This window comes from Glossina fuscipes, unplaced genomic scaffold (genome assembly GCF_014805625.2).
Source record: "Glossina fuscipes isolate IAEA_lab_2018 unplaced genomic scaffold, Yale_Gfus_2 2, whole genome shotgun sequence".
Lineage (NCBI taxonomy): Eukaryota > Metazoa > Arthropoda > Insecta > Diptera > Glossinidae > Glossina > Glossina fuscipes.
The window spans coordinates 33,344,252-33,369,994 of NW_023998416.1; the positions used below are offsets into that span (position 1 = coordinate 33,344,252).

General features: G+C 35.5%; 4 protein-coding genes across 4 annotated transcripts; 3 read left to right on the top strand and 1 right to left on the bottom strand.

Moving 5' to 3' along the window:
• Window positions 1–693: 693 nt before the first annotated feature.
• On the bottom strand, window positions 694–2,912 carry LOC119633529. The gene is made up of 2 exons (XM_038027130.1): window positions 2,804–2,912; window positions 694–2,302 (listed from the first exon to the last, which is right to left on the bottom strand). The coding sequence occupies exon 2, from the start codon at window positions 2,294–2,296 to the stop codon at window positions 740–742; it is 1,557 nt and encodes a 518-aa protein (XP_037883058.1). The 5' UTR covers window positions 2,297–2,302; window positions 2,804–2,912; the 3' UTR covers window positions 694–739.
• Window positions 2,913–16,960: 14,048 nt separating this feature from the next.
• LOC119633838 lies at window positions 16,961–17,733 on the top strand. The gene is made up of 2 exons (XM_038027617.1): window positions 16,961–17,071; window positions 17,128–17,733. Exons 1-2 carry the CDS (start codon window positions 17,024–17,026, stop codon window positions 17,695–17,697), a joined length of 618 nt encoding a protein of 205 aa, XP_037883545.1. The 5' UTR covers window positions 16,961–17,023; the 3' UTR covers window positions 17,698–17,733.
• Window positions 17,734–20,136: 2,403 nt separating this feature from the next.
• Window positions 20,137–20,898, top strand: LOC119633805. The gene is made up of 2 exons (XM_038027556.1): window positions 20,137–20,247; window positions 20,305–20,898. Exons 1-2 carry the CDS (start codon window positions 20,200–20,202, stop codon window positions 20,881–20,883), a joined length of 627 nt encoding a protein of 208 aa, XP_037883484.1. The 5' UTR covers window positions 20,137–20,199; the 3' UTR covers window positions 20,884–20,898.
• A 3,295-nt stretch (window positions 20,899–24,193) lies between these two features.
• LOC119633978 lies at window positions 24,194–25,073 on the top strand. Its single transcript, XM_038027855.1, has 2 exons — window positions 24,194–24,334; window positions 24,390–25,073. The coding sequence occupies exons 1-2, from the start codon at window positions 24,281–24,283 to the stop codon at window positions 24,984–24,986; spliced, it is 651 nt and encodes a 216-aa protein (XP_037883783.1). The 5' UTR covers window positions 24,194–24,280; the 3' UTR covers window positions 24,987–25,073.
• Window positions 25,074–25,743: the final 670 nt, after the last annotated feature.

The following is a 25,743-nucleotide window of genomic DNA, read 5'->3' on the forward strand; positions in this document are numbered from 1 at the left end:
GTATTAACACTAGAAAAGTCACGTGGGTCAATTTGACTTTAGAACGCCCTTATAAGACACTCCTTGAGCGATTAAGAGCACAAGGTCAGCAGCTCTGGTGTTAAAAAGTAAGTTAGGTGACGAGCGGTGTAAGGGAAATAGAAAACACGAAAACAAGTATTCGAAACCCGCTCGAATAAATTTAAGCTAACAACACTAAGTACTAAGCCAAATAGAACAATGATTGCATAATTTCTCGTTTGTAAAATCAATGCATTCCGAGTGTGGACACTTTTTCTTTAAGATATATATAAAGTATTCGAAGATTTGAGAAACCATAATTCTGAAATCTGAAATCTGCAATACTTCCAACGAATATGACTGCTTTGGCAAAGAAATAGAGCACTAATCAATTTTTTATTAGAACGAATTTCTTGTGCAGTTAGAGTAAAGGCTCCCTTGATGACCTGCGATGATGGTGGATATGTACAGTTTGATATAACTGTGATTTCCAGCCCTCAGGTTGGCAGCAGTACTTCCCGGCACAAATAGCGTAATACCTCGGCCCAGTTCCAAGCTGCTTTACAAACCGTCTTTAGCTGTCAAAATATTTACACAAGTCCTTGAGTTCCAATCATTTTCGAAGGCTAGTCCTGTTTGTAATTAAAGTCACCCGTTTTTAGTGCATTTCTCATCAAAAAATTATTTATTATTTTATTGTCATACAACGAAAACACTTTGCATATTTTTTTTAATTTGCTTATACTTTTACCAGTATTGTGTCAGTGGCTATTTTCTGTAAACGGGGACAAATCTTACGCAATTGTTGATTACTGCTGCGGCAATGCAAGCCGTAAAAACGCAATTTTTGAAGAGCTGGAAAACGTGCGTCAATATCTATAAATGTTGGAGAAGAAAGTTTTTCGATTCGTGGACAAGAATATAAGTGAAGTTTGGTTAATTCATTAAATGTATGCGTTAAATTTAAGACTTGGAGAACCTTGATGGGACAAAAACAAGACCTAAGCGTTTGAAGACTTCTTAAATTGCTAATATTATATTCTGAGCAGAGGTATTTAATATCGTTCTGGCTGACGCATGGTCGCAGGAAAAGTTGCCGCAAACGTGTGAGATATCGAAATATGTTTATCATTTCTTCGTCTGCTATTGTTGACTGAAGTTCTCTAAAATCAAGTACGACCAAGTTGGGTAGACGTTGAGTCAGATGGCAAAAACTTTCCCTAGTTAGTTGCGCATGGGACAATTTTAATTCAGTTAACTTTGCATTGCTTTTTGGGGCTATACTATAAAGCAGACGTTCATCTGCTAAACCATTAGTGTCATACATTGTCAAACTGCGCAATTTACCGCTCATGAGGTTCAGTTGTTTGGCATCGTTTTCTGTTTCCCTATAACGCTTTATCTCCAAATATTCTAAGCTGCCAGACCATTTTCGTACAATTACTTCTAACGCATCGGCACTATTGTCGCTTAAAACTATTCTCTTGAGACGATTTGTTTCACAAATATTTTCTAAAACAAGCCTTTTGTACCTCGTGGAAATAGTCCCTATATCCAATACCTCCAGTTGTGTAAACGTTCTAAAGATTTCTCGCAATCGATGTTGAAATTTCAGACGTGCACTTGCCCAAGCATCTAACCATACGGTGCCGAGCTTGAGCCAACGCAACGAGGTTGCATGCTTTGCTAGCACGTCCAACCAATCACCAGCGGAGCTCTCAATTCTTATGCTCAATTGTTGTAAGCGAACGTTCGGCATTTGAGTCAGGCTTGCCAATAATTGGGATTGTATCGTAAAAAAATCGGGAATCAATAACGTCGTAAGTTGTGAAAAGCTTTTCAGATCCACCATCGCTCGTGTATCCGGCCAGCTATCTGACAAATCCAACTCTCTTAACTTTGGCAAAAGGTTGTTCAGCACTGTAAGAGTTGAGACTCGATGCAGTTTTACGTGAACAACTTCGGATCCTATGTATTTGAAAATCCTTGATAAAAATTGGCATTCAACGCTATTGAACTCGCTCCATGGGTTAGATACTTCAACCTTCTTACATTTAAATTGCGTGGACTCTAGAGCATCGCAAATCTTCTTCAGATTTCGCTTGGTAATGACCAATTTCGAACCGCGTTGTAGTTTATATCTGTTAACCAGTTGAAGCCATCGTTTGCATACTAAAGTAATCTGCAATAAGTCGCCATGCGATAAATTATCGAAAACTTGCAGCCATATTTCATTGGGTAAGCTATCTGCTCCGATAGGACTAACAGCAGCATCCGTGTCTGGCGAAAGATCCATTATATCCTAAAATAAATAAACAACATATACGCATAAAGTCCGAAGGAAGTAAGATAGTTTTCCAAATATATATTAGAGAGATTTTACAAATTTTACCTAAGGTGCGCTTAAAAAAAGAAGCACTTTACACTTATTAATTAATGTCTGAATATCTAAAAGCGCATATGTCGTCACTATTTTCGTATTACTGCTTTTGCTCTCGCTTTCTATTAATTATGTAGGAATTATGTAGGAGTCACGCGCGCATTACGTTCTGGATTCGTATGCATAGAAAGGCATATAACTTGCTATGCACTTCTTATTCTTCTTCTTTCTCTTTACTTTATACAATATAGGCGAAAAAAGTGATTAATTTCGATTTAATGCAGACCTTCTTGTCTATCGAATTCCTTTAGTCGTTTACGCGACAAAGACAATAAGACACCTTACGGTTTTCTTCATTATATTTTACTTAGTCTTATTTAGATATGGTTTATATGTATCCCGTTAGCAATCAGTAAAAATTACCGTAGGCTCTAGAATTTTCCTCTTCTTTCTTTTTAAACGCGGACTAGCAATGAAGCTTGAAAAACTTTTTTTTGCAAGAAAGCGGCTTAAGGCAATGCAAAGACTACGCGAGTAGTTATTTATGAAACACTTTAAATGCATTTCGATTCCATATGTAGTTATAACTCGCTAGCACTGAGCACATATTGAGGCTTTCTCTATATAATACTGTTATTTCATATTTTGTGCGTTCACTTCATATTTTCTACCTGGAGCCTAATTTCGTTGTTCTTCTTTCCTTTTCTTTGTAGGATGAATTCTTATCAAGTAGAGCGTGAACAGAATGAACGCATTTGTCAGCATGCTGTACTTACAATAATTCTAAGCATTATACAAATACAAGGCATAACTTGCATAATCACATGATTAGAATTTGCTTACATAAGCACTAATAAAACCGAAGCCTTTTTCCAAAACGAAGTATGTTTGTACTAAAACTATATTTCAGCATTTAATATTATATATGTATAGTATTTATAATTAATGACAGCATTTTAGGTCGTCGTATCACGCGCTGCTTAAAATGTTAACAGTATGTTTGTTGTTGTTCACATAAAATTACTTGCCTTGCTTGTCAGTTCAAATGTATGGAGCGAAATTGAAAGTTTTGCCCTCTACTAGGTTTGTTGCAGCGATGCAATGTAAGCTATATGTGCAATTACATGTAAACACGTGTAACCAAGTCATATATTCACGATGCAAATGAATTTCTTCTGTTCCCGAAGTTCTTAGTGCTAAGCAAAACCTTAAAAAAACTTCATTCCCTTTCGTTTTATGATATATTTCACGAAAACGTTTGTCACAATCTTTACTAGAGTTTGCGTAAAGGTGACGGTCTTTTGTTTACAAAGTAAGTACACTAGATACGTCCTCGCATACGTAATCTGTCACGTCTGCACAGTTAACGCCCAGAACCGAACACTCCAAGTCATGACATCCTAAAGTTCTTTGCGCCGTATTAACCCATTAGCCATGAAATCCTGAATAAATACCTCCGACCTCCGTATTTCTCGTTACAGATGAAAATATTTTCAGTTTCTTTCGAGATTATTTCAGTTTCTTGTCTGGTGTCAGCGTATGTATGCTGGCAGATGACAGCCGTTTTTTAATCTTGAACTTTTAGTCGAGCAATACCAATATCATATGTCACGCATTTTTGAACCGATCTGTACAATGCTCATTGCCTACACTTGTGCAACCAAGTTAAAATAATCCCATCATTAATCAACTATGCTATCTAACGGAGTAATTTTCTTGCAATGTTAGGCGTTCTTTCAAAGTTTCAGGTATAGACAACTTTGACATTGATGTCATTTACGACACTATATTTGATTTCGTTTTAGACCGACAAAAATGCTACTGAAGCTACGTAAACGATCAAAGTTATTTACTTTTTACAGCGGTCACGACATAAAACTTAGACTTGGTTATACCTGACACGAAAGTAATATGTCTTTGTTCGTTGCGTCCTTTGGTTCTATACTTATTGCACGAGTCGCTATGCGTTTTTAAAGAGACGCACTTTACTTTTTTGCTGTATTCCTTGACATGTACAAGAAATTTGTTTTTCTTTTTTTGTTTCTTTTTTTTCTCGAAACTATAATAACATGATTACGAACTATTCAGTTTTTAAGGAAAGTTTAAACAATTTACCTAAAAAATATAACTTCTTACCCGGAATTGGAAGGTTTGCACAATTTTCAGAAACATTATGGTGTAGGAGAAGCACTTGTAAAACAACTTTCAAATGGTTTTGTGTAACTTTCTAAGTGCAAATCAAATGTTTGAAGTGAACAAATCTATATAAGAGCTTTAAAAATTATATAAAGTTAGGGAAGAGAAGAGACGTCAAATATTTGTCAAGTAAACTTAATATTTTCGCATATTAAAAAGAATTAAATTACATTTACAGATAATTAGAAGTTGTGGAGATTGACCCCATCCCGCCCTGCGCTGTTATTTTCTTCTAGGTTGATAGCCTTTACCGTAAGACCATTTTATATGCTTGGTATTAAATAGGATATGACACTGGGATGGAGTATACTCGAAAGAGTGTGCAAAGACGATCATCCTACGCGGAGTTACTCAGACGAATTTGCATTCACTTCTTCAAAGTGACGACTTCTTCCGAAGTCTGTTTCCTTTTCTGTCTTGCATTCGTCTATATGTGTTTTCTCCGATCCATCGCGGTCTAGCCGAAGAAAAGAACCCACCAATCTTTGACTAATAAAAACGAGTAAATAAGAAAGAAAATGGATTCAATTCCTATTGGGTTACTTAACACCACTGTGGCGATCAAAAAAGAACAGATAAAACAAGAATGGCCAAGTGTGGACATGTATACGAAGATTGGGAAAACTAATTAAATTGTTTGAAACCACTGATTGGTTGGCAATATCGAAGGGAGGTCACTTCGTCACGCGGTCTTCTTGTAAATAACTTTTGGAACACCGTCCAGTGATCTTTATCATGACACATCAGTTTGTGGAAATTTATATGTAGTTTATGAGCAACGAGTAAAGGACACGAAGGCAAACATGTTCTCAGTTTGATTGCAAACAGGTGTGGGCGCAGTTAGCCTGCTCTTTGACCTGCTTCGATCGTTTTCAAATTATTCTGCAAAGTTGTTGGTGCTATATTATTCTTCGCGGACGGGGGTATGTGTACCACAAATGCGACAAAGAAGGGGCCGATGCATAAACGGACATGTTCAATTTCACAAACGTAGTCGACTTTTCCCATTTTTTACACGTACGAAGGCATTGTCCATATAATACATGTGCAAATTGCTGTACGTTATCAATTGTTTTGTTCCATTTGAAAAACAGACGAGTTCCTAGTGTACGTAGTATTGTAGGCGTGATCTTTGAGATATTTGACCCATTCTTAGTTAAGACCTGTATAAAAAAGCTTCCAAACGAACATGTTTAAATCGATTTAGAACTTGATGGTGATCAAATATATATATATATATACTTTCTGGGGTCAGTGAAATTTCCACCCGAGCGTTGCAAACGTGTCGACAAAATCATTTTTCGGTGATGGATGTGATAACAGGAAATACTTTGCACTACCATTCTTTTGCGCGCATTTTTTCTTTTTAATCCTTACGACATTTCAAATTGTAGTATTGTTATTTTATAGATACCTACCTTTACACTTGCACACAATTCATTTGCTTTCGCAATGTAAACGTAGCAAATTTTCCTCGTTTCAATATTCATTAGCATCGAGGGTAATGCTATAATCATGTTTGAAAGTATTGGCTGTGGCGGTAGGGAATAGCAGAGCATAACCTAGAATTTTGTTAGCCTGATTATCGCTTTTACAACCCCAGCGAGACAATTGTACAATTGGCTTCATGTTGGCATATGTAGCAAGTGTTATTAAGTAAATGTTTGATATTTGCGATGGGTTAACACAATACGTTGTTAATAAAACGGTTTGGCAGCTCATCATCAAGAATACTCATTTGTGCAAAACATAACTGAAAAATAAGTTGAAAGCATAACTTGTAAGGAAGGAAAGTGACTCAAAAAATCCTTTCAAAACCATTTAAACTTCTTGGGCCACCACATATAACAAGGCTTAGTTCAAATATTCTTCAGTTTCTAGCTCTCAGAGTTTTATTATGTGTTACTTTATTGAAGGCCAATCTGCCTCGAAATCATATTAAGCTAGTAGACGCAACAAAGTCATAGTGACAAACCGTGGTTCCCATGCGTGATTTTTTATTTGGTGGAGTACATTTTCCAAGCAATGTATGAGCGCTAGGCACTGGCAAAACGTACAGCATTTACACAAAGAAGACATTCAACAATGAATTGATGAACATACTGTAGCCCGAAAATCGAAAATCACCTAATTTTGTAGTCAATATTTCAAAGGGAATATATTACCGAAATGAAATTAAATTGCGCAGTATATACTCTACTAAAATCTATAAAAATATAACCAAAGAAAAATGCCAATAACATAAAACCGTGTTCAGCTATTGACCAAACAAGTTCCCCATCATAAACATCTTCTGCATAAAGAAAAAGAATATAGTATAACTTACTATTAGTTAAGTGATTTCCAAAAACTCATCAATTCTGTGAGATTGCTACCGGAAGCTTCGTCCTCGATGAAATTTTTATATTCGTTTTTGATAGTTGTATGGATACAATTGCTACCGACATATTTGTACGCCTACCATAGGCGTTCGCGTACGGTAATTCTTCAAAACATAGAACAGTGCTTTACGGCTATTTTAACGGTTTTGGGAAAATAAAAAGCGTCACGCACCACGCATGCTATGCTGGTTTCTTTTTCCTACCACGCGAACGGTGTATATTTCGCAATAAAGTTTTTCTCACACACTTGAAAATCGGTAAATTGACCACAGAAGTTGTGTCCATATGTTTTGTGCAAAGACAAGCTACATTTTATCGCTTGTGCTTGTTTTACTATCGAAATATACCCCGTTACGAACGCCAGACTTTGGGTGCAATGACAAAAGCGTTTAACTCGCCAACTATGGCCGATCGCTTATTCAGAGAACTTTTTGCAAACTTAAGTTCTAGGTATAGCGGTAGTTGTGCCAAAATATTGCAAAAACCTTAGATAGCATGTTAATCGTGTGACATCAAGTGGTTATAACTTGATCTTCTATCGATCGCGAAAACCGATTTTGTTCCAGTTACTTTAAATGTGGCATCGCATAAATGCTAAAATGTCTTGATCGCAAGGAGACCTTGTTAAAGAATATATGCAGAGGGATAAACGCTAGAATGATATGGTTACGTATCTACATGTTAAGTACACACAAAGAATCAAACCTTTGGTCGCCATAGCTTATTTTATCTTTTGTAGGCAGCAGAGTTCTATATCACATTTTAAACTAAACATTAGAATTTGAAGAACTTTGACTTGCTCCGCAGCAGTCGATCATGACGGGCCATAAATTGTTATTATAGCTCAGATGGGCGATCCTCTTTGACATTGCAACTCCGGGGTGAAATTTGGCAAACCATCTCTCGCCTGTCCGAACATTTACAATTTCACTTTGTAATGCATCTCATAAGATTTTACAAGCAAACGACGGGTTGCTTCCATTCCGAAGTTCATACCGAATACAATTCACTTTACCCGCTGCCATCTTGTTCACTTTGCAAGAAGCAACTAAAGAATGAAGAGCATTGAAATTAATCCTCTTGTATCCTTCGTGAGATACGCCAACTAATAAGACTCCATATGACGCGCTTTGTCGGTATGCCTTGACCTGTCAAATAAAATTACCTACAGGTAGTAATATAAGACAGAACTTTCCCGCCAAGCTATGAATGTGGAAATTTTGCTTGCAGCTCTCTTCTCTTTTGATTTCATTTGAAGGCTTAAAATTTCTGTCGGACTGAAAGTTAATAAATTTGATATCTCTTTCGTGTTATGAAAGCATGCTTATGTTTCTAGAACGAAATGCAAAGTTACGTAAGCAAAGTAGATTCACTTCTCTTTAGAGAGAATATTTGAAATTAAAAAACCAGTTTTCCCTTTGATCTCTTTCTTTTCTATTGCAAGAAAGTAAGAAAGCAATAGGACGATGAATTTCAAAAAATGTACTCAGTTTTCAAAAGGAGTGAAATTCAATGGTTCGCCATTTTCAAGTGTACGGCACCTGTGGGCTTGCTTGGATGTCCTTTCTTGCTTCACTTGACACTGTCATAAGCAGATGTTGAGATGCACATGCTTATCATGTCTTTCTGATAGCATGCCATTTATAATTTTTCTTAATAACCATTGCTAGAGAAGGACACATACGTAATTCGCAGACCCGCACTCATGTTCTATATTTGCGTAGTATTTTATCTCTCTCCTTCTTCTTCTGCTACGAGTCAAAATGTGCTGGAGCTTATGACCAAATGCCAAAGAAAAGAAAAACGAATTTATTGCCTGCACGTTGGCTTTTCTGACTACTTTTTCAAAATGATTAATGAATGACTTGTTTGCTACGCACAGCATTTATTTTCTCCAAAAAAAAAAAAAAAAAAAAAAGACAAAAACAAAGCTAAATTCATTACGTATGACGAGGAAATTTCATAAAGGAGACGTGTAGCATTGCAAGTGAATAATTGGCAACTAATATCCACCAGCGCAAGGCGGAATAAAGTCTTGTTGTGTTGTAATTAGTTCAGCACATATATGTAACCCTTTTCTGGAGAGTGTCTCTATTTGTTATTCTAATAAATTCTTCATAAAGCGACGTAACCGTCCTTTTCTATTCTAGCAAGATACTCAGTTTCAGCCTTCAATTTACGTTGACATTTTGCAATTCAAATAAGAGGAAGCTTCAATGGCTCTGTCATTTAAATATCACAAATAATTTTGCGCTTTGCACGCTTTATTCTTTCCTTTTAAAAGAGCGCATAACCGATAACGCAGAAAAACGCGTAAATTCTTCAGCAACAAATTGAAATGAATAAAAACTAGAAATTAATGGAACATTGCTTGTATTTGGCTAAACTGACGATACGCCATGTTCGCTTGACAGGTTGCTAATTGATTGCGCGTAGTTTGCTTTTTACTTTGCTTAGGTCAGGGTGACATCTTCCCTGTTTGTGAAATCAAACTTGAAATTGATGTTGATTTCCCCACGTTTTTCCAATTAGAATTTCCATGAAATTTTTGCATTTCATTTAATACTTTTCGTTTGGTTGTACGCCAATGTTTTCTATACAAAACCCTTCTCTTGTCTTGCTTTGATATCGAATGGCATTTCAATTTTTGCTTCCGTTACTTTGCGCCGTAGGTTGTACATGAGGTAACCAGAAATTTTGTGAACAGAGACCAAATGACAGCGTGTGTAGCCCTCCTTTTACATTTGTCACTTTCCTTTTTTTTCAAGCGATTTAAAATACTGGCATCCTTTCTTTCTTTACCAATAAACTGCATCTCTTCTTAACTTTCTCTTTTTTACAAAAAGGAGGAGAAAATATTAAGGAACAAATATAGAAAAGCTAACACGTAATTAAGTGTATCTGGTCACCTGATTGTGTAACAAAACCTTTGCTTATCGATTTGATGTTCAAAAAATCATAGAAAAGAAACCGGGAAAAGGGTGCGGTTTTCCTTTTTTTCCTTCTTAAAACGAGAGGAAGTAGAGTACCGTAGACAAACGATATTTTTCACTATTTTTTTTTGTGTTATTTCTGATCCCAATACTCTTCGGTATATTAACAACTGGCTCAACAACAATTTATGCGTGCAAATAAAACAAGACAAAACAAAAATAAGATGCAAGTAAAAATGCAAGAGAGAGCGAAAAGCGCATAACTGATGTGGCTTAACTACGGCTTCTTCATGTGCAAACACTATTTTTCGCTGTACGAGTTGTTCCACTGAAAATGCTATTGCGTTTATTCAGCATCCTAGCTTGCGATTCTACGTTTTAAAATTCGCCTAGGAAATGTGAACATTGCTGGGTGGGAATATACTACAGCGATCGTTACATTTATGATACATTTTTTGATTAACATTACTTGTAAACAGATGATGTCCTGATTAGGCCACGCGTGGCCAACGTGGGGATGCAAACGGTTAGGACCATTTTACTCAATACCTATCACATGAAAGGTCTCCCTTACTCGAACACGAAAGGCAGACGTCATACGACGACTGTAGGAGCTACAACAACGGAAATAAACAAAATTTGAATTCTTTGTATGTATGTTGTATACATGCTTTTGTTTTGTTATTATAATTTTGTCTTTTTGAGAGTAAAATTTATTTTGCTGTGTATTCTTATGAGACCCGCTTCTAACTTTATAAAGGTATGTACGAAAGTACACTCAATAAAACTGACAAGACCGACTAATGATGGACGGATAGCTGGATAAGCTGTCTCTTCGTGTTTCATTCCATCTATTGTCAGTTACCTTCATTAGTTTTATTCCCAATCCCACAAATAACTTAATGCAAATACAGCCTAGCTGCACCAGATATAGATATATAAGCCTACCTGTGGAATTAAAATGAGGGCCTATATTAGCCTTCAACATCTTATACGCGGTCTTTTTTTCCCACTTTCCAACTTTGTAAATGCAGTCTCAAATTGAACGAAAAGCGCTCTGGTTTCATCTGCATTATTATATTTTTGCATAGGGCTGTTAACAACTACTTCTCAGAATATCCTTTATACGGCATGCATCGCTGTGCGTACATGAAAAGAACCAACAATGATGCCAAGGACAGGAAGTTTTATCCAATTAAGCATTTTTTTATTTTGCAGTAAAAGCAAGTAAGAACATTGGCTTTGACCGTATCTGTTGTACCCGTCACGATTAGTTAAAATAGAGAAAAATTTTAGAAACAAAAACGAAAAAAATTAATTACAATACTCTGCGATATTGGGTAGGAAGGGCTGATCTTTTATTTTTGCAGGAGTACTTTACATCACATACGGAACATGCTTGAAAATTTTTGACTTTGTATATCTTGGAGTTTGTTTCTGAACTAGAGACGTTTCCAATTTATATAGCACTGCGGACTTGTCCTTGGATCGATTTGGGTCATTTCCAGTACAAACTTGCGAGCATGAACTTCAGACCATTATCTTAGAGGCAATGTACGACGTCGTTCGTAGCTTAAAACCGCAACGACTAATGACTTATGTACTCATACACTCATACGTGCATGTATTTAAAAAATTTACGTTCATATGTGAATTGTATTTTTAAGTTAGTGGAAGCAGGAAAAATTCATCAATATCTCCAAAGCCGCAAGCGATACATACGATTTTCATGTAAACCGTAGTGTAAACGAATGTAAAGCAAAAACCTCAACTGTGTATAAAAACATACATAACGAAAAAGATAATATTGCATCGAAGCAAAATGCTCATATACACAGTTAATTTGTGTTTTTAAGATAAAACAACAACACACATGTCGAATACGATGGAAGGGCAGAATGCAGAAGGAAGGATGAAGACTTCAAATTATTCTTTCGGTTGTATTGATGTTCATTTTCCCTTGTAAATATAAATTTTAATGACAAAAATACCTTTTCACTGTTTACATGACGTTTATAAAAATACATGCAAATCCTTTAAATCCTTAAATCTTTTATTCAATGAAAGCATTAAATATGTTGACGAAGCACGTAAGACTGCAAGAGCTGCAAGCCATCCACTTGCAGCGTTTTTAAATAATCTTTGCTTAAATTAAAGATAAGTTAAGATAAGCTTTTGTCAATTTTCATTAAAATACAATATCGAATTTCATCACCTATTACATATTTTCCTAACTAACAATCGGGATATAATGGAAGAGCGTCACCATAAGTTTCTGAACGTGTGCGGTGGACTTTGACAGCAGATTAAATGCCGAAAAGTCAATTATTCGGGTTCAGAGACTAGCGTCAGCGTACGCTGAATAGATCAGTAATATTAAACGCGAAGCTGTTGTTTTATGTTGGGGAAGGTCAAATCCGTCGAACTCAATTTATGTGTACCCCGGTATTTCCTATTTGTTCAGCATTTTTACCTGTAGAAGTCGTTGGTTAAAATTTTTGCAATCTCCTAATGCATTGACTATATTCGGCCTCGTGTTGAAGCATCAAGAACAATTTGACTTAGATCTATCTTTTCTTCTTCTTCATGTTCTGAAATTTAGAAAATCAACGGCAGATAATTCACATTAAGAAGTGAATCAGACTCATTGTGAATAGGAAGTTCTCTATCTCGTGAGGAATAAAGTCGGGTTCACTTCGGTTTTACACTTAGATTAAGTTATTATTTCACGTACAGGTACGTTAATATTTCATAGATTAAAATAAATACCATACACCACATTGTGCAACACAATTCCTATTTTTATTCTAGAGCCGTTATATAGCAACAAGATACAATTTGTATGTTCTCTAATAAAAATAAGAACTGTGTTAGACAATGTAGTGTAGGTAGGGTACTTGAACTTGGAAGAACTTGGAGAGTAGAATGCGAAAAGCGTAGCATAAATTAAATCGTAGGCGTCACGACCTGGCAGACTGAATTTATTTAGCAATATCTTATACTTAAGTAAAAAGGAGATAAATTTTATCGCATTCGCTCTGTAATTAATAATAGCATGAGTCGCCAAAGATTTTAATAGCAGTGGATATACGAGATTCGGCCCCATCCGCATGCAACTTTCTTACTTGTTTTATTTTGCTTAATTTTCAGAACGTGATGTAGTGCAATAACTAGTGCCTTGGCGTGAAGATTAGAAGTGCGCATGTGTAAGTATGTAAGTCTCCAATGAAAGAACAGATAAGTTGCTTAAATAATCGGAGGCAGTGGAGGAGTAGATTCGCGGGTTGGTTATGAACACTTACATATTCGGATGATAGATTTTAAAAAGAGTGAAGATGGCAAGGTCAGCCGCCAAATTGCGGAAATACAAAATATGGAAAACATTGCAATCGTGAAGACCCCATAGAGCTGATGTGAAGCGTGCAATGACGATCAGATGAACTGGCATTCGGACAGAGAAACAGGGGTTGATCAGGAGGTCGCAAAGCTCTGCATTTGCTTGAGGAGCTGCTCACTATATTAATATTGTATGGATGATCACTATCTCTGGGTTGATTAAACATCAGCCTACTAGCTGGCTAAATACCATTATATATGCATACGCTACAGATTGTATGTCACTGATAAGAATGTTTTAAAATTTTCAGTTCACTTGGTTGAGGATGCTAGATAAAATGGCTAAATGATTCAGCACCTAATGGCTAGATGGACATGTGGTCGCATGAGCACAAGTGACGAACGCCTCTGTGGTGTGACGAAAACAGAAACTACTTGAAAACGCATTGATATAGTTTTATGCAACGTAAAATTGAAAGTGCGTGAGCTGGCAAACGCCGTAAAAAATTTCATATGAATTTATTTTCAACGGTTTGCATAAAAACTGGATGCACAAAAGCTCCTCACGGAACGGGTCCCGTCTTCGCTCACAATCTAGAAAAGAGAATTCTTGCGATCATTTCAATGAACAAGTTAGAGATGTTTTAGACTAATTCATCTGGTTTTTTTTTTGATTACGTAACATATCAACCAATAAATTTGAAGCAAGTCTTGAGCTAAACCTACATTTTACTATACTGATCGATTCAGGATCACTTTCTGAGCTTGTCTGTCAGTCTGTCCATCTATTTGTCTCGCTTGCTTGTATTCAACCTATTGGTCACAATTTATGAGTTATTTTGATGACACTTACGTGTTTCGGTTCAAAGACAGACGCTAGTAAAAATAGTTCGGATCAGCCCACTTTTTCGAGCACTTTTCCATTGTTTTGACCCGTCGTTAAATGGATAACTGTAGGGTAGTTTAGCGAATTTAATGGTAGGCCGTGGCCCACTATAGTACTTTTGCTTGTTTTTCACTAGAAATTTGTTTGCAAAATTTGATAACGCATTGCCTTGGTTAAGCGACCATTCTTTCATTGTAAATTAATTACGTTTTCTTCTACAATTGCCAAATATGCGTTGTCATAATTCTCGTTTAGAACGATGCTGCCAAAGTAAAGGCGTTTAGTAGAATGCAGGCTAAGCAAAGACGTTGTTTGTGTCCCCATATCTTATCTACATAAGTCCAGGCTTGCAAATGCTTGTTCAGGCATTTTGTCAACTGTATTTCGTAATTGTTTTTTTTCGTGGACAGTGTCATTTGCAAAAACAAATTTTTGGGAGCCCTCAGCTATTTTATCTCTTAAACAAAAAGTATTCTCCATAGATGGCGTATGGCGTAAGTAGGTCGTTTGTTTGCTTGTTCGTTTGCTGACCTATTATTACGTATGTATTTTGCAGGATTTGAAAGTAAATAGGTCTGCTCTTAAATTCTTGCTTGCAGCAACTAGACCGGACATTACAGTAAAGCGTAGAGCATAAAAAGTACTTATGATGTGATTTTCTCCTATCTAAAAATAGGAAACACTACTCGCCTAAGACTCATAAGATGATATCTAAAGTAATGAATAGCCCCCAAAGGATATGCACATATTATGCACGCTTGCAGAGCACGTAAAATGTGTAAAGTAGTTGATGCTTAGCACGATGGCTGCAGCATGATTTCATGTAATTTAATGTTTACTGTCAAGCAAAATAAGCAAAAAGACAATCAGGGAAACATTGCTGGCAGCTTTCGGGGCGTAGAGAGAAAAGTGTACGCTCCAGTAAAATAAACTTTATGAAACTGCGCTCTACTGCTAACTTGCTAATGTTAAATTTCATACATTCACTGTTTTAATAGTAAAACTAAAGTAATGCATGTTTTAGCTCATAAAATTTAAAAGCAAAATCTTTGGCTTCTCGACAAAATGTTCACCTAAATTAAAGATGCACTGTACCATTTACACTTTAAGCCTATAAGGCGTGACATGCAATGTAAAGTTTCTATTGGAAAGTTTAACATTTTTGACCATAACTATCTTGAGACTATTTTGTCATTTGATAGCGGTTTGCTTAAAGTGAGTTGAAATCTGTGCTTCAGCGAAGATAAGCAAGAGACCTCCATAAGACTTTGACAGGTGTCAAATCGTGGATATATGCGTACGAAACGGGAAGTTAGGTGCAATTGACTACAGGGTCGTTTCAAGGTAAATTGAACAAACTCTTGTTCGCGATCGAAACATTATGGAAGAAAAAAGTCAGTCTGTTTTTCGGACTATCGGAACTGGTCATGTAGCAACTGCGCCGTTAAATGTAATACGAACTTTCACACCTCACTTCGAGCAGTCCTTATAGGGCACTCCACGATTTCCATTTCTTCCCGAAGGAGAAAAATAAATGGCACGAACAACGATTTTCATCGGCAGGAAAAATAGTTGACGTGCTCAAAAACTATGTTTTATGTTTATGTCTCAAATGGAACAGAACAAAGTGCTATAAGAAATTATTCGAACATATAGCAAGAGAATAAAGGAGAATATTTTTTTTAAAAACAACAAAGGATTTTTATTTATGATAAACTATATGTTACATGTTATATGTTTTATATATTATACTATGTATTATCTTTACATATTACATATATATATAATATATATACGATCGTGATCAATTTTATAACTAAATTAAGGACAGGGATAAAAAGCTTTGCGCCAGAAAGATGTACTTTAATGAACGATGAATAATATCCGCTTCTGCTATGTAGCCGTAGTGTCTCTGAGAAACCCTTTTTCTAATTACATTTCAATAATCATCCAGGAATGATTCAAAAACCTAAAGGTATTTGGATCACCTTAACGTAGATCCTCTTCTAGTGTCCCAATCCTAAAATCGGTAATCAACATTTCGCTGCCTTAATTTTAATCTTATATTATTATTATTATTATTTTAATTTTAGACTAATGAAATGAATTCTTAGACTAAAGAAAAGACATTGAGCACTAGCAACACAGGCTATCGGCTCTTTAATCTTATAATTACAACTATTTACTTATAAAAGTACACTCATTGTTATTATCTGTTGTGCCTTTGCTTAGAAGAAAAAAAACTTTTGTTTTAGATTATTACAATAAATTGAGTGAATAAAGGTTTAATTGTTTAATTAATATAATAATGTAATACAGCTGCTGATCATACACATTAAAAATTTATTAGTCTAAGGTGACCAGATTTTTGGGCGTGAAAAGTGGGACACACCTAACCGCTTTGCTGTGGAAAAGAAACTCGACATCCACCGTTCGACTGCTGAGTAACTTCTCAAGCATTTTGAAATAAAAGTTTAGCCAACCTAATAAAACAACTCATGCAGGATGTCGACTACACCAAAAATATTTTCTTATATCTTTTTTCTTTTGCAACAGATATTCTGAGCACATTTCCTTTCCTTTTTTGCTATTCTCAGAGATCTAAAATATTAATTTCCAACTTTTTTATCACAAGTTACATTTCTGCTTCACTTAAATTCATTTTTAAAAAAAGATCACACCACATAAAAAAAGAGATTTCAGATGTTTCAAAAGAATTACGTTTGGTCACCTTTATTTATTGTAATTAGAATAATCTTTGAACTTTCTTATGAAATCTGATCAGCTCATCGTTGTGTTCTAGGGAAAACAACGCGTAACAAGCAATGTGTAGAAAATTTGCAATTAGAATTCAACTTCGAACAACACAAATCAGTTGTGAATTCCTCCTCAAAGTGTGAAGAAAGCAAAAATGAAAAATTATTATATTATTTGCTTGGGATTAATTTTAGTGGTTCAAGTAAGTCCTTAAAGAAATGTTGTTAAGCAATTCAAAAAAAAAGTCTTTAATTTCAGCATTGCGTCACCTCACCGATACCGGACGATGAGCAAATCGATGAGCACAATAAATTATATATAGAAGTCTTAAAAGACCTTACTGAGTTTGCACTTAAAACTGGAGATGAACTCCGTGAATATGTGACGAGAGTTGTGGACGAAGTAAAGCAAGATGACGATAAGGATTCTTCCAACATACGCCAGGAAAAATTGGTTAAAAATTATGAAAAAGTAAAGAATAGCGAAGGCGACCCAAACATGTTGGATTTATACGAACTAACAGGCGATATTATTGATTTCGCCACCGATGATTTTGCAGACAAGGATGAACAAGCGAAGAAGTTTATCGAAAAATATAAAGTTGTAGAATTTAGTGAGAAAATTCGGGAAGCGGTTACGAAGTTTTATGACCATATATCCGAAGAATTCGAAACATACGCCCACGAATTGGACGAAACTCAAAAGCAAGAGCAACAAAAACTGTTCGACTGGCATAAGGATTTTAGCGGAACTAGTGAGATAAAAGACAAATTTAATGAAATTGTCTCCTTCTTTGAATTATTTAAGCCGACCGTGCCAAAGAAATGATAGCAACAAAAGAAAAAAAAGATTTTTTTTAATAAAAACTATATACCATTAGCAATGGCTTAATAAAATTGTAGAGTCAAATTTTTAAAAATAAGCATTGAAAAAGCTTTACTTCGGCTGCTGCAAGTTAAGAGTTAAAATTTCTAAAATCGAGCAGAAGTTTTTTATATAAATTACCCCACAACGTCTTATTAAATAGGCTGACCAACGAAATAAAAATTTCGCAGGCATTAATCCCGCATTTATTTATGCTAAATTTTTCGATGTTTATAACAAGCCCAAGAGTGGGCCGCGGCGTACGACGTTCCAAAATAAAGCGTTATATGGGAAGTGGTTGAAAAGTAGCCTGATCCGAACCATGTTCGCTAACGTCTGTCCTTGGGTCAAAACATGTCAGTGCATTAAATTTCATCAAACCATCTCAAAAAGGTTCAACACAAGAAAACAGACGAACCAAGATCGATTCCGAATCACTTTGCGTATGATAGAAGGTAGATCTATCTCAAGTCCTTCCGAGTGCTGTATATCTCCGCTCACAATTAATACGTCCTTGTACAACAAGCGTTATAGGGTATAAAACGTTATTTTGCGGAAGTGATTTGTTCTTATTTAGTTTACTTTTGATTTTGACATATATATGTCAGAATATTCTAGAATATATTCTAGGGAATCAGTCTTGTGAGATAAACAGGCAATGCGGCTTGCGTTGGGCCGAAAATTGCATTTTACCACATAAAGGATGTTTTACTTATCGCGTCAAACAGGTAGAATGCATCCTGGGGCTCTTATTATTTGGCGTACCTCTCCTGGGATATAACAGGACTTCTTTCAATACCCTTCATCAGTTATTTTCGAACTGTAGAGTAAATAAGGCAGCAGTTGATGGCAAGAATTCTCTATGAAATTTTTTATTAACGCGTTTATCTCTGGTTGTCGGCTTTTACGCTTGGTTATTAACCAGAAGTTAGGAGGCCGCTGATAGCTCTAACGGGTACAGAAGTTGTACAGGTCTCTTTAAGATTTTCTGATTTTGTAAACGGATGTCTCAGGATCTTACTCGGCCATCTTTACCTTGGTACATCTGTTTCATCTCTCGTAGCCTCCGCAATAGTCTTGGCCTGTTGTCTTCATGAGGTCAGACAACATTACCAACTTTAACGCTCTTAGCTAAATCGTCTCTGTAATGATGTATGGATATTAGCTGACATAAAAGTTTGCTACGCCAACGCTTTAAGTAATTTTTAATCAAGGATTGTCGCAAAGGCCATATTTGCGCTATTGCTGACCCATCGCTTTTCATCTCTATGGAGGGTAAGACACATTTACTATGAGTGAAGAAATTAGTGGAATTAAAGCTCGCAAATCGTTATGATTGCTGTTAACATATGTAATCGGTCGGACATTTACAGTACTTTCGATTTCCACTAATACTGGTGTTAGCTCATCTAAAAACAAGTTTCACTTTCCAATAGACGATTTTAAACGATTGTACGGTTCTCACAAGATGCTCACAAAATCCACACCACCCGCTCCTTCTGAAATGAGTTTCCAAACAAACGCTTATTAATTTCGGGACTTTAATGATGATTTGTTCACATTTAATTAAGTAAATTTCTGCCTCTTGTAATTTACTCGGGTTAAGCTTTTCAAATTCGAGATTTGTTTCCTCGTCTATATTCGCTTTTAATGGGGTTTTTATTCGCCGCATGAATTGAAATACGTAAGCTGTAGTTCGCGGAAGTTTTGTTAGTTTGCTAAACGTCTCCATCTCAATAGCAGGTGGTTGTTTTCTAACCTCGATGCATAATGTAATGGTTTACCAATAACTTTTATTCTGGCCAACTAAACCACTTTCGCACAACCACAAGTATCCATACTTCCATACTTAACTTGTTGGCTGTGATTCCTCTTGCAGTAACTCTACTGGGTTAGCTTTTCTATCGCTTTCCAATCGTGGATGACTTTCGCTTTGACGCATAGTTTGCACTGCTTACCTTGACTATTTATCCGGCTTAACGTTATCAAAGAATCTGTCCACAAGCTACTAGAGTTTACTTTGAAACCCAGTGAATTTAACAGAACCAAACTCTTACGTGGAGAAAGAACTAACCTTTCAATGTGCGGGCTTTCATGAAAATTATCGCGTGAATAACCGCACTCGGCAAAGTGGTATAGGGTATGTAAAGATTAGCGTCGCTCCACTATAATGCTCTTGCTTTTCTAATTTCAAGCTGCATTTCTGTCTCATTTAATCTCATTGATATAAGAATATCACACCACATCAAAAAGATAATAAGTTTCAAAAGAATTACCTTGGGGCACATTTATTTATTGTAATTAGAATAATCTTTGAACTTTCTTATGAAATCTGATCAGCTCATCGTTGTGTTCTAGGGAAAACAACGCGTAACAAGCAATGTGTAGAAAACTTGCAAATAGAAATCAACTTCAAACAACATACACCAGTTGTGAATTCCTTCTCAAAGTGTGAAGAAAGCAAAAATGAAAAATTATTATATTATTTGCTTGGGATTAATTTTAGTGGTTCAAGTAAGTCCTTAAAGAAATGTTGTTAGGCAATTCAAAAAAAAAAGTCTTTATTTTCAGCATTGCGTCACCTCACCAATACCGGACGATGAGCAAATCGATGAGCACAATAAATTATATATAGAAGTCTTAAAAGACCTCACTGAGTTTGCACTTAAAACTGGAGATGAACTCCGTGAATTTATAACGAAAGTTGTAGACGAAATGGAGCAAAACAATGAATTGCCTGATAAGGATCTTTCCCACAGACAACAGGATAAATTCGTCAAAAGTTTTGAAAAAGTAAAGAATAGCGAAGGCGACCCAAACATGTTGGATTTATATACATTAACAGGAAATATAATTGATTTTGCCACCGATGAGTTTACAGTGAAAGATGAACAAACGAAAAAAGTTATCGAAAAGTATAAACTTGTGGAATTTAGTGAGAAAATTCGGGAAGCGGTTACGAAGTTTTATGACCATATATCCGAAGAATTCGAAACATACGCCCACGAATTGGACGAAACTCAAAAGCAAGAACAACAAAAACTCTTCGACTGGCATAAGGATTTTAGCGGAACTAGTGAGCTAAAAGACAAATTTAATGAAATTGTCTCCTTCTTTGAATTATTTAAGCCAACTCTGGGAAAAGAATAATAGTAATAAAAATAAAGATTTTATTAATGAAAACTACTTATCATTGACAATGGCTTAATAAAATTATAGATTTTTTAAAAATAATTTTTTAAAAATAAGCCTTTTTGAAGCTCCCGGCATTTATTGATTTCTATTTGCAGTAAATAAATATGTTTAACTTTTCGATGTTTGTGACAAAAAAAAAAGCCGAAAAACATTACAGTGGGCCGCGGTAAACGGCGTTTCAAAATAAGCCGTTATACGTGAAGTGGTTGGAAAAGTGGCCTGATCCGAACCATGTTCGCTAACGCCTGTCTTTGGGCCTAAATATGTCAGCTCATTAAATTTCATCAAAATGTCCTGAAACTTGTGGCGTACACGTTGAACACAACAAAGTAGACAAGCTGACATGGATTCAGAACTACTTTCCATATAGTAAAACGTGAATCCACCTCAAATCCTTTTGTGTGTTGCTCACACTGGGGTCCGCTCACACTTAAAATATCCTTGTGTATCATCCTTCGGTGATGGGTCTTAAAAGGAATATTTATTGATAACATAAAGGAAAATTCTTATCTATCTATCATTTAAACCGAGTTAAAAAGAAATAAATATTCAAAATTTATAAAGGAGAAATGATAGGACGAAGAACAAAATTTAAATATATGTGCGTACTTAGTTATGTCAAATCGCAAAATATTGTATATATAAAAAAAGAACGACGAATAACCCGGTGGTGTTAATAACACTAGAGCGCTGCATTCCCACTACTACTGATAGTGACTTTGTAGGCAGTATACTCTTAATTTGTTGCTTGTGTTGCAGATCTCTTAATTTAAAAACTGCTAATATTAAGTTTCAACAGAATAGTTTGTTCATTTAAAGCTGACTTTACTTCATATTCCACTTCAATGCCGACCATATTGGAAAGATTTTATTTGTACGATGAACCATTAATTACTTTCTGTGAAAATATGCAAACATTTGTTTGCCTTTTGTAATTGACAGCGCATATGTGAAGTGAAATTTCTAACCGCAAAGCAATTATGCATAGTTGATATTTGAAACAAGTAAGAAGATTATAGTCGGGCAAGGCCGTCAGTAAATACCCTACCCCACATTTTCTAACACAATTCTTACTTGTATGCTAGAACACAAAAATGATATCTTGTTTCTGTATAAAGGCTAATTTTTCAAGTGCGCATTTGTGTACGTTTAATTGTTACATAGGCTAGGACCCAAAAATGGGCGTAGATGCTTCAAATTTTGTCGATATACAAGCGGACGGACGGAGAGACAGGCTTAGTTCGATTTAGAAAAAAGGTGGGTCTGTCTTCAGCTATTCTGCGTGTTACATACATTTTTTTTAAGCGTAAACCTATCGATGGGTGTCTGGATGGTAGCAAAAATGTAAGGAAAGCCCGTAAAGTCCAGGTTTTCTCCATTCTCTCTTTTGTCATCGACTTCTTCTCTCGTGCCTGTTTCTGTTTTCAGACGTGCCAATCTCCCACGCCTATCAATTATGTTTTTCGTTGTCATTTTCTTTGCATTAAACAACCCAACATTCTACAGAGTTGTATTTGCAACTAATGTTACTTACAACATAAAATCAAATTGTCACATTTCGTAATGCAACGAAATGTACATCGGAGACGCTATAACGTGTACACAGGTATACATAATTGTCATTACACGAGTTGTGGTACAAAGGTATATTTATTTCTGCGAATCTATGTAACACCCAGAAGGACTTGACGTATATAAAATCATTTTCTGAATCGATGTAAGCTTGTCCATCCGTCTTGTTTTCTTTTATTCTATCGACTGGCATCAATTTTCTATATATTTTGATGGAACTTGGCCCATTGATCTGCTTTGGCCTAAGGACGAATTCTATTGAAAATGGTTCCGATCTAATCACTTTATTGACTACTGCCAATATAAGGACTTATTTTGAAAAGCCGTGACATCAATAACTTTATTAAGCGAATCGGGCTACAGTATTTAATGGTGGGCCGGCATCCACAACAGTGTTTTCACTGAATTTTTTAGCTAGGTCTATGCATTTAAATCTCCATTGCGGTGTTAAAACGTTCCCAACAAAACGATATTTGATTCTCTATACGTTTCGCTTTGTCAATGTAAAACATTAGATGTAACTAGTCACAGGTACAGTTGCGAAATTTTTTCTTACTTTATTTTGTATATTTTGGTTTGAAAATTTTTGCAATTTGAGCTTAGCGATGAGCTTCTGTTTGGCGAAATGTCGACGTTAACCGAATTATCAACCGTTTTCTGACCTCGTAATCGGTTACCAGCCTTGGGCGGACACTATGTGTTTTCTTATTGTCATTTTCGTGACTTTTTATCAAATTTGGTATTCACAAGTTGGATATCACTCTTATTATGAAGCAAGGCTGCCTGCCAAACACTGTCTGGTAATGTACGACGTCTATGTGATGCCGCATAGAGTACGGCTGGAAGTTCCGCATTTTTAAGTATGACTTTAGTAGTATCAGTATATAGGGCATTATAATGTCTATTACGAAATAACACTAGGTTGCTGGCTTTTTGCGTGAAATAAGTCAATTTGTAGCAAACAGTTGAAGATGTAAAAAAATGAAGGTTTGTTGTAAAGAAACAGATTTTTCTATTGTATTTTATCCGCCAGAGTGGCCGAGTAGGCAAAGAGCCTTGACTAACAACTCAATAGTAGTGGATTCAAATCTTAAGTGCGTGTTTCAATAAGGCCGGCAGAGGCTATAGCTTTATGATTTTAGCCTTAGAATTGATTCTCTGGCTAAATAATAATAAAAATATTACATTCAGCAGGCGGGCGACCTTATTTCTAAACCTCCTTTTTCGTCTGCAAGTCAGAAAAGCAAACACAGACAGTTTACAGTGTTGAAAAGAAAAGAAAGAACTTAAGCTTCTAATCGTTTTGATGCCAAATTTATCTGGCTTAGCAAGCGGCACTTGCGACCAATGGTCATCGGCAGCTACATCTGCGACATATTTGCAATAAGTCCGGCTCTTTATCTTAAAAATATAACTGTTTCCTATGTTTTATTATTAAATGAGATAGTGTAGCACATATGGATTTTTTGAACTAAGGGCAGGGGGAGGCGAAGAATAAGTATCTATATATTTCATAATTTTATCTTTTAAAATGATCAATTTAGTTTTTCCAAATATATAACCATAAAATACGAAAATGGGTCAAATAAACTCGCTTCGGTAATCCAGTGTTAAAGTATTTAAAAGTTTCTTACATATTTATAAGTTTTTTAAATAGCTCCTATCAGCTTATCATCATCTTTAAAGTCTAGAAAATAATGAAAGTTGCATCTTTCGCAAATATAAGATCATTCAGTTGCACTTTAATCACTAAAACCGTTGAGCGTCTAATGAAAACAAAATGAACAAATGTTTGATTAATATTCTCCTCTTAATTTCAATCTTCGCTATTCAGGTTAATCTTTGAAATAAAAAAAATGCTTATTTAATAAATGTTTAAAAATTTGTAGAATATTTTCTCCAGCCCAGTACAAGATGCGGACAGTTCAACATTTGCTAGCAATCAGCAACTGAACGAACATAATAAACTTTTCGATTTAACCTTAAACCAATTCGTTCAGTTTACGTTGGATTTTGGCGAACAATGTAGAAATTTTTCTTCGAAACTAATCAAGGAGTTAGTGGCGGACGGCAAAATGGTAGACAAAGAATTCTCGAAAGAAGAATATGATAAGTTTGTACAATCTTTTGAGTATTTGAAGGATGCAAAAAACAATGAAGATAAGTTAACTTATTTGAATAAGATAACGCTGGAGACTATTGCGTCTTCGAAAAATCTGGAAGAAGATAAACTACTTGCTGAATTCCTTAAAAAATATGAACCGCATGTGTTTCTAGAAAAAGTTCACGCCTTATTTTCTGATTACTTTGCGGGATTCACCGCAGATTTTAATGATTATTCAAATGAATTGAATGAGAAGCAGAAACAAGAGCAACAACAATTACTCGATTGGTTTGAAGAGTTTAGCAAGGAGCAAAGTTTTGCTGAAAAAACTCAAAAATTTTTGGACTTCTTTGTTTTCTTCAACTGTTGTCATGGAAAGTGAGTGCACAAGTTGGCCTTGGCAGACTTTAGTAAACTTTTTGTACAAATTATTTTCGATTTCATTTGAAAAGTTAATAAATGAGTAGAAAAAGGAAATCAAAAGAAATAAAATTCTGATTAAAGTTTAGTAAAAAATTCCCTCTACAGGGGAAAAGCCCAAGAGGAGCAATAGCTTTGGTGATTCGCTGTAGGTTTGCCTAAGCACAGCTTGAGCACCAATCTATTTACACTTTTTGAAGTGGAAAAGGCGGTGGAATATAGTATATGGTGGGATATGTGTCTTATTCAGATTTTAAATAAAAAAAAAAAACAACTTAAGAAAAAGAATCTTTCAAAGAATACTTTACGAAAATGATCCAAATATTTCTTATGATAACATCTGCGCAGAGTTTTCTATTTGCAACTTATTGGGTAATGTACGTAGTGTTAGTCCGAGGCTCAAGCGTAACTCATTTCGACTTCGCGAGAAATTAATCGAGAAAAACGTTGCAAATTTTAGCCTAACGCTGAAAATGTTACTTTCTCCGTACATTTTTCGATCACATGGTTGACGGCCAACAAAGTGTTCTGATCCGGGCCACTTTCAGCAGAATTCATCCTATCAAAGTCTTTCTCCTAAACTTTTCTGTTCTTTCCAATTATAGAAGTAAGTATTCAGTAACAACTTAAGAAGTAAAGTATTTTTGAAAATTTTGTTGCGGCAAGGAAAGTTGTTACAATATTTAAAAATAACAACCCCGGAACAATTCTCGCACGGA

Excerpts from the sequence above, each read along its gene's own strand:
- LOC119633978 (XM_038027855.1), top strand. The coding sequence starts at position 24,281 with ATGAACAAATGTTTGATTAATATTCTCCTCTTAATTTCAATCTTCGCT. Across the intron at positions 24,335-24,389 it reads TTTCAATCTTCGCTATTCAG|AATATTTTCTCCAGCCCAGT; the intron begins GTTAATCTTTGA and ends AAAAATTTGTAG.
- LOC119633838 (XM_038027617.1), top strand. The coding sequence starts at position 17,024 with ATGAAAAATTATTATATTATTTGCTTGGGATTAATTTTAGTGGTTCAA. Across the intron at positions 17,072-17,127 it reads GATTAATTTTAGTGGTTCAA|CATTGCGTCACCTCACCGAT; the intron begins GTAAGTCCTTAA and ends CTTTAATTTCAG.
- LOC119633529 (XM_038027130.1), bottom strand. The coding sequence starts at position 2,296 with ATGGATCTTTCGCCAGACACGGATGCTGCTGTTAGTCCTATCGGAGCA.
- LOC119633805 (XM_038027556.1), top strand. The coding sequence starts at position 20,200 with ATGAAAAATTATTATATTATTTGCTTGGGATTAATTTTAGTGGTTCAA. Across the intron at positions 20,248-20,304 it reads GATTAATTTTAGTGGTTCAA|CATTGCGTCACCTCACCAAT; the intron begins GTAAGTCCTTAA and ends CTTTATTTTCAG.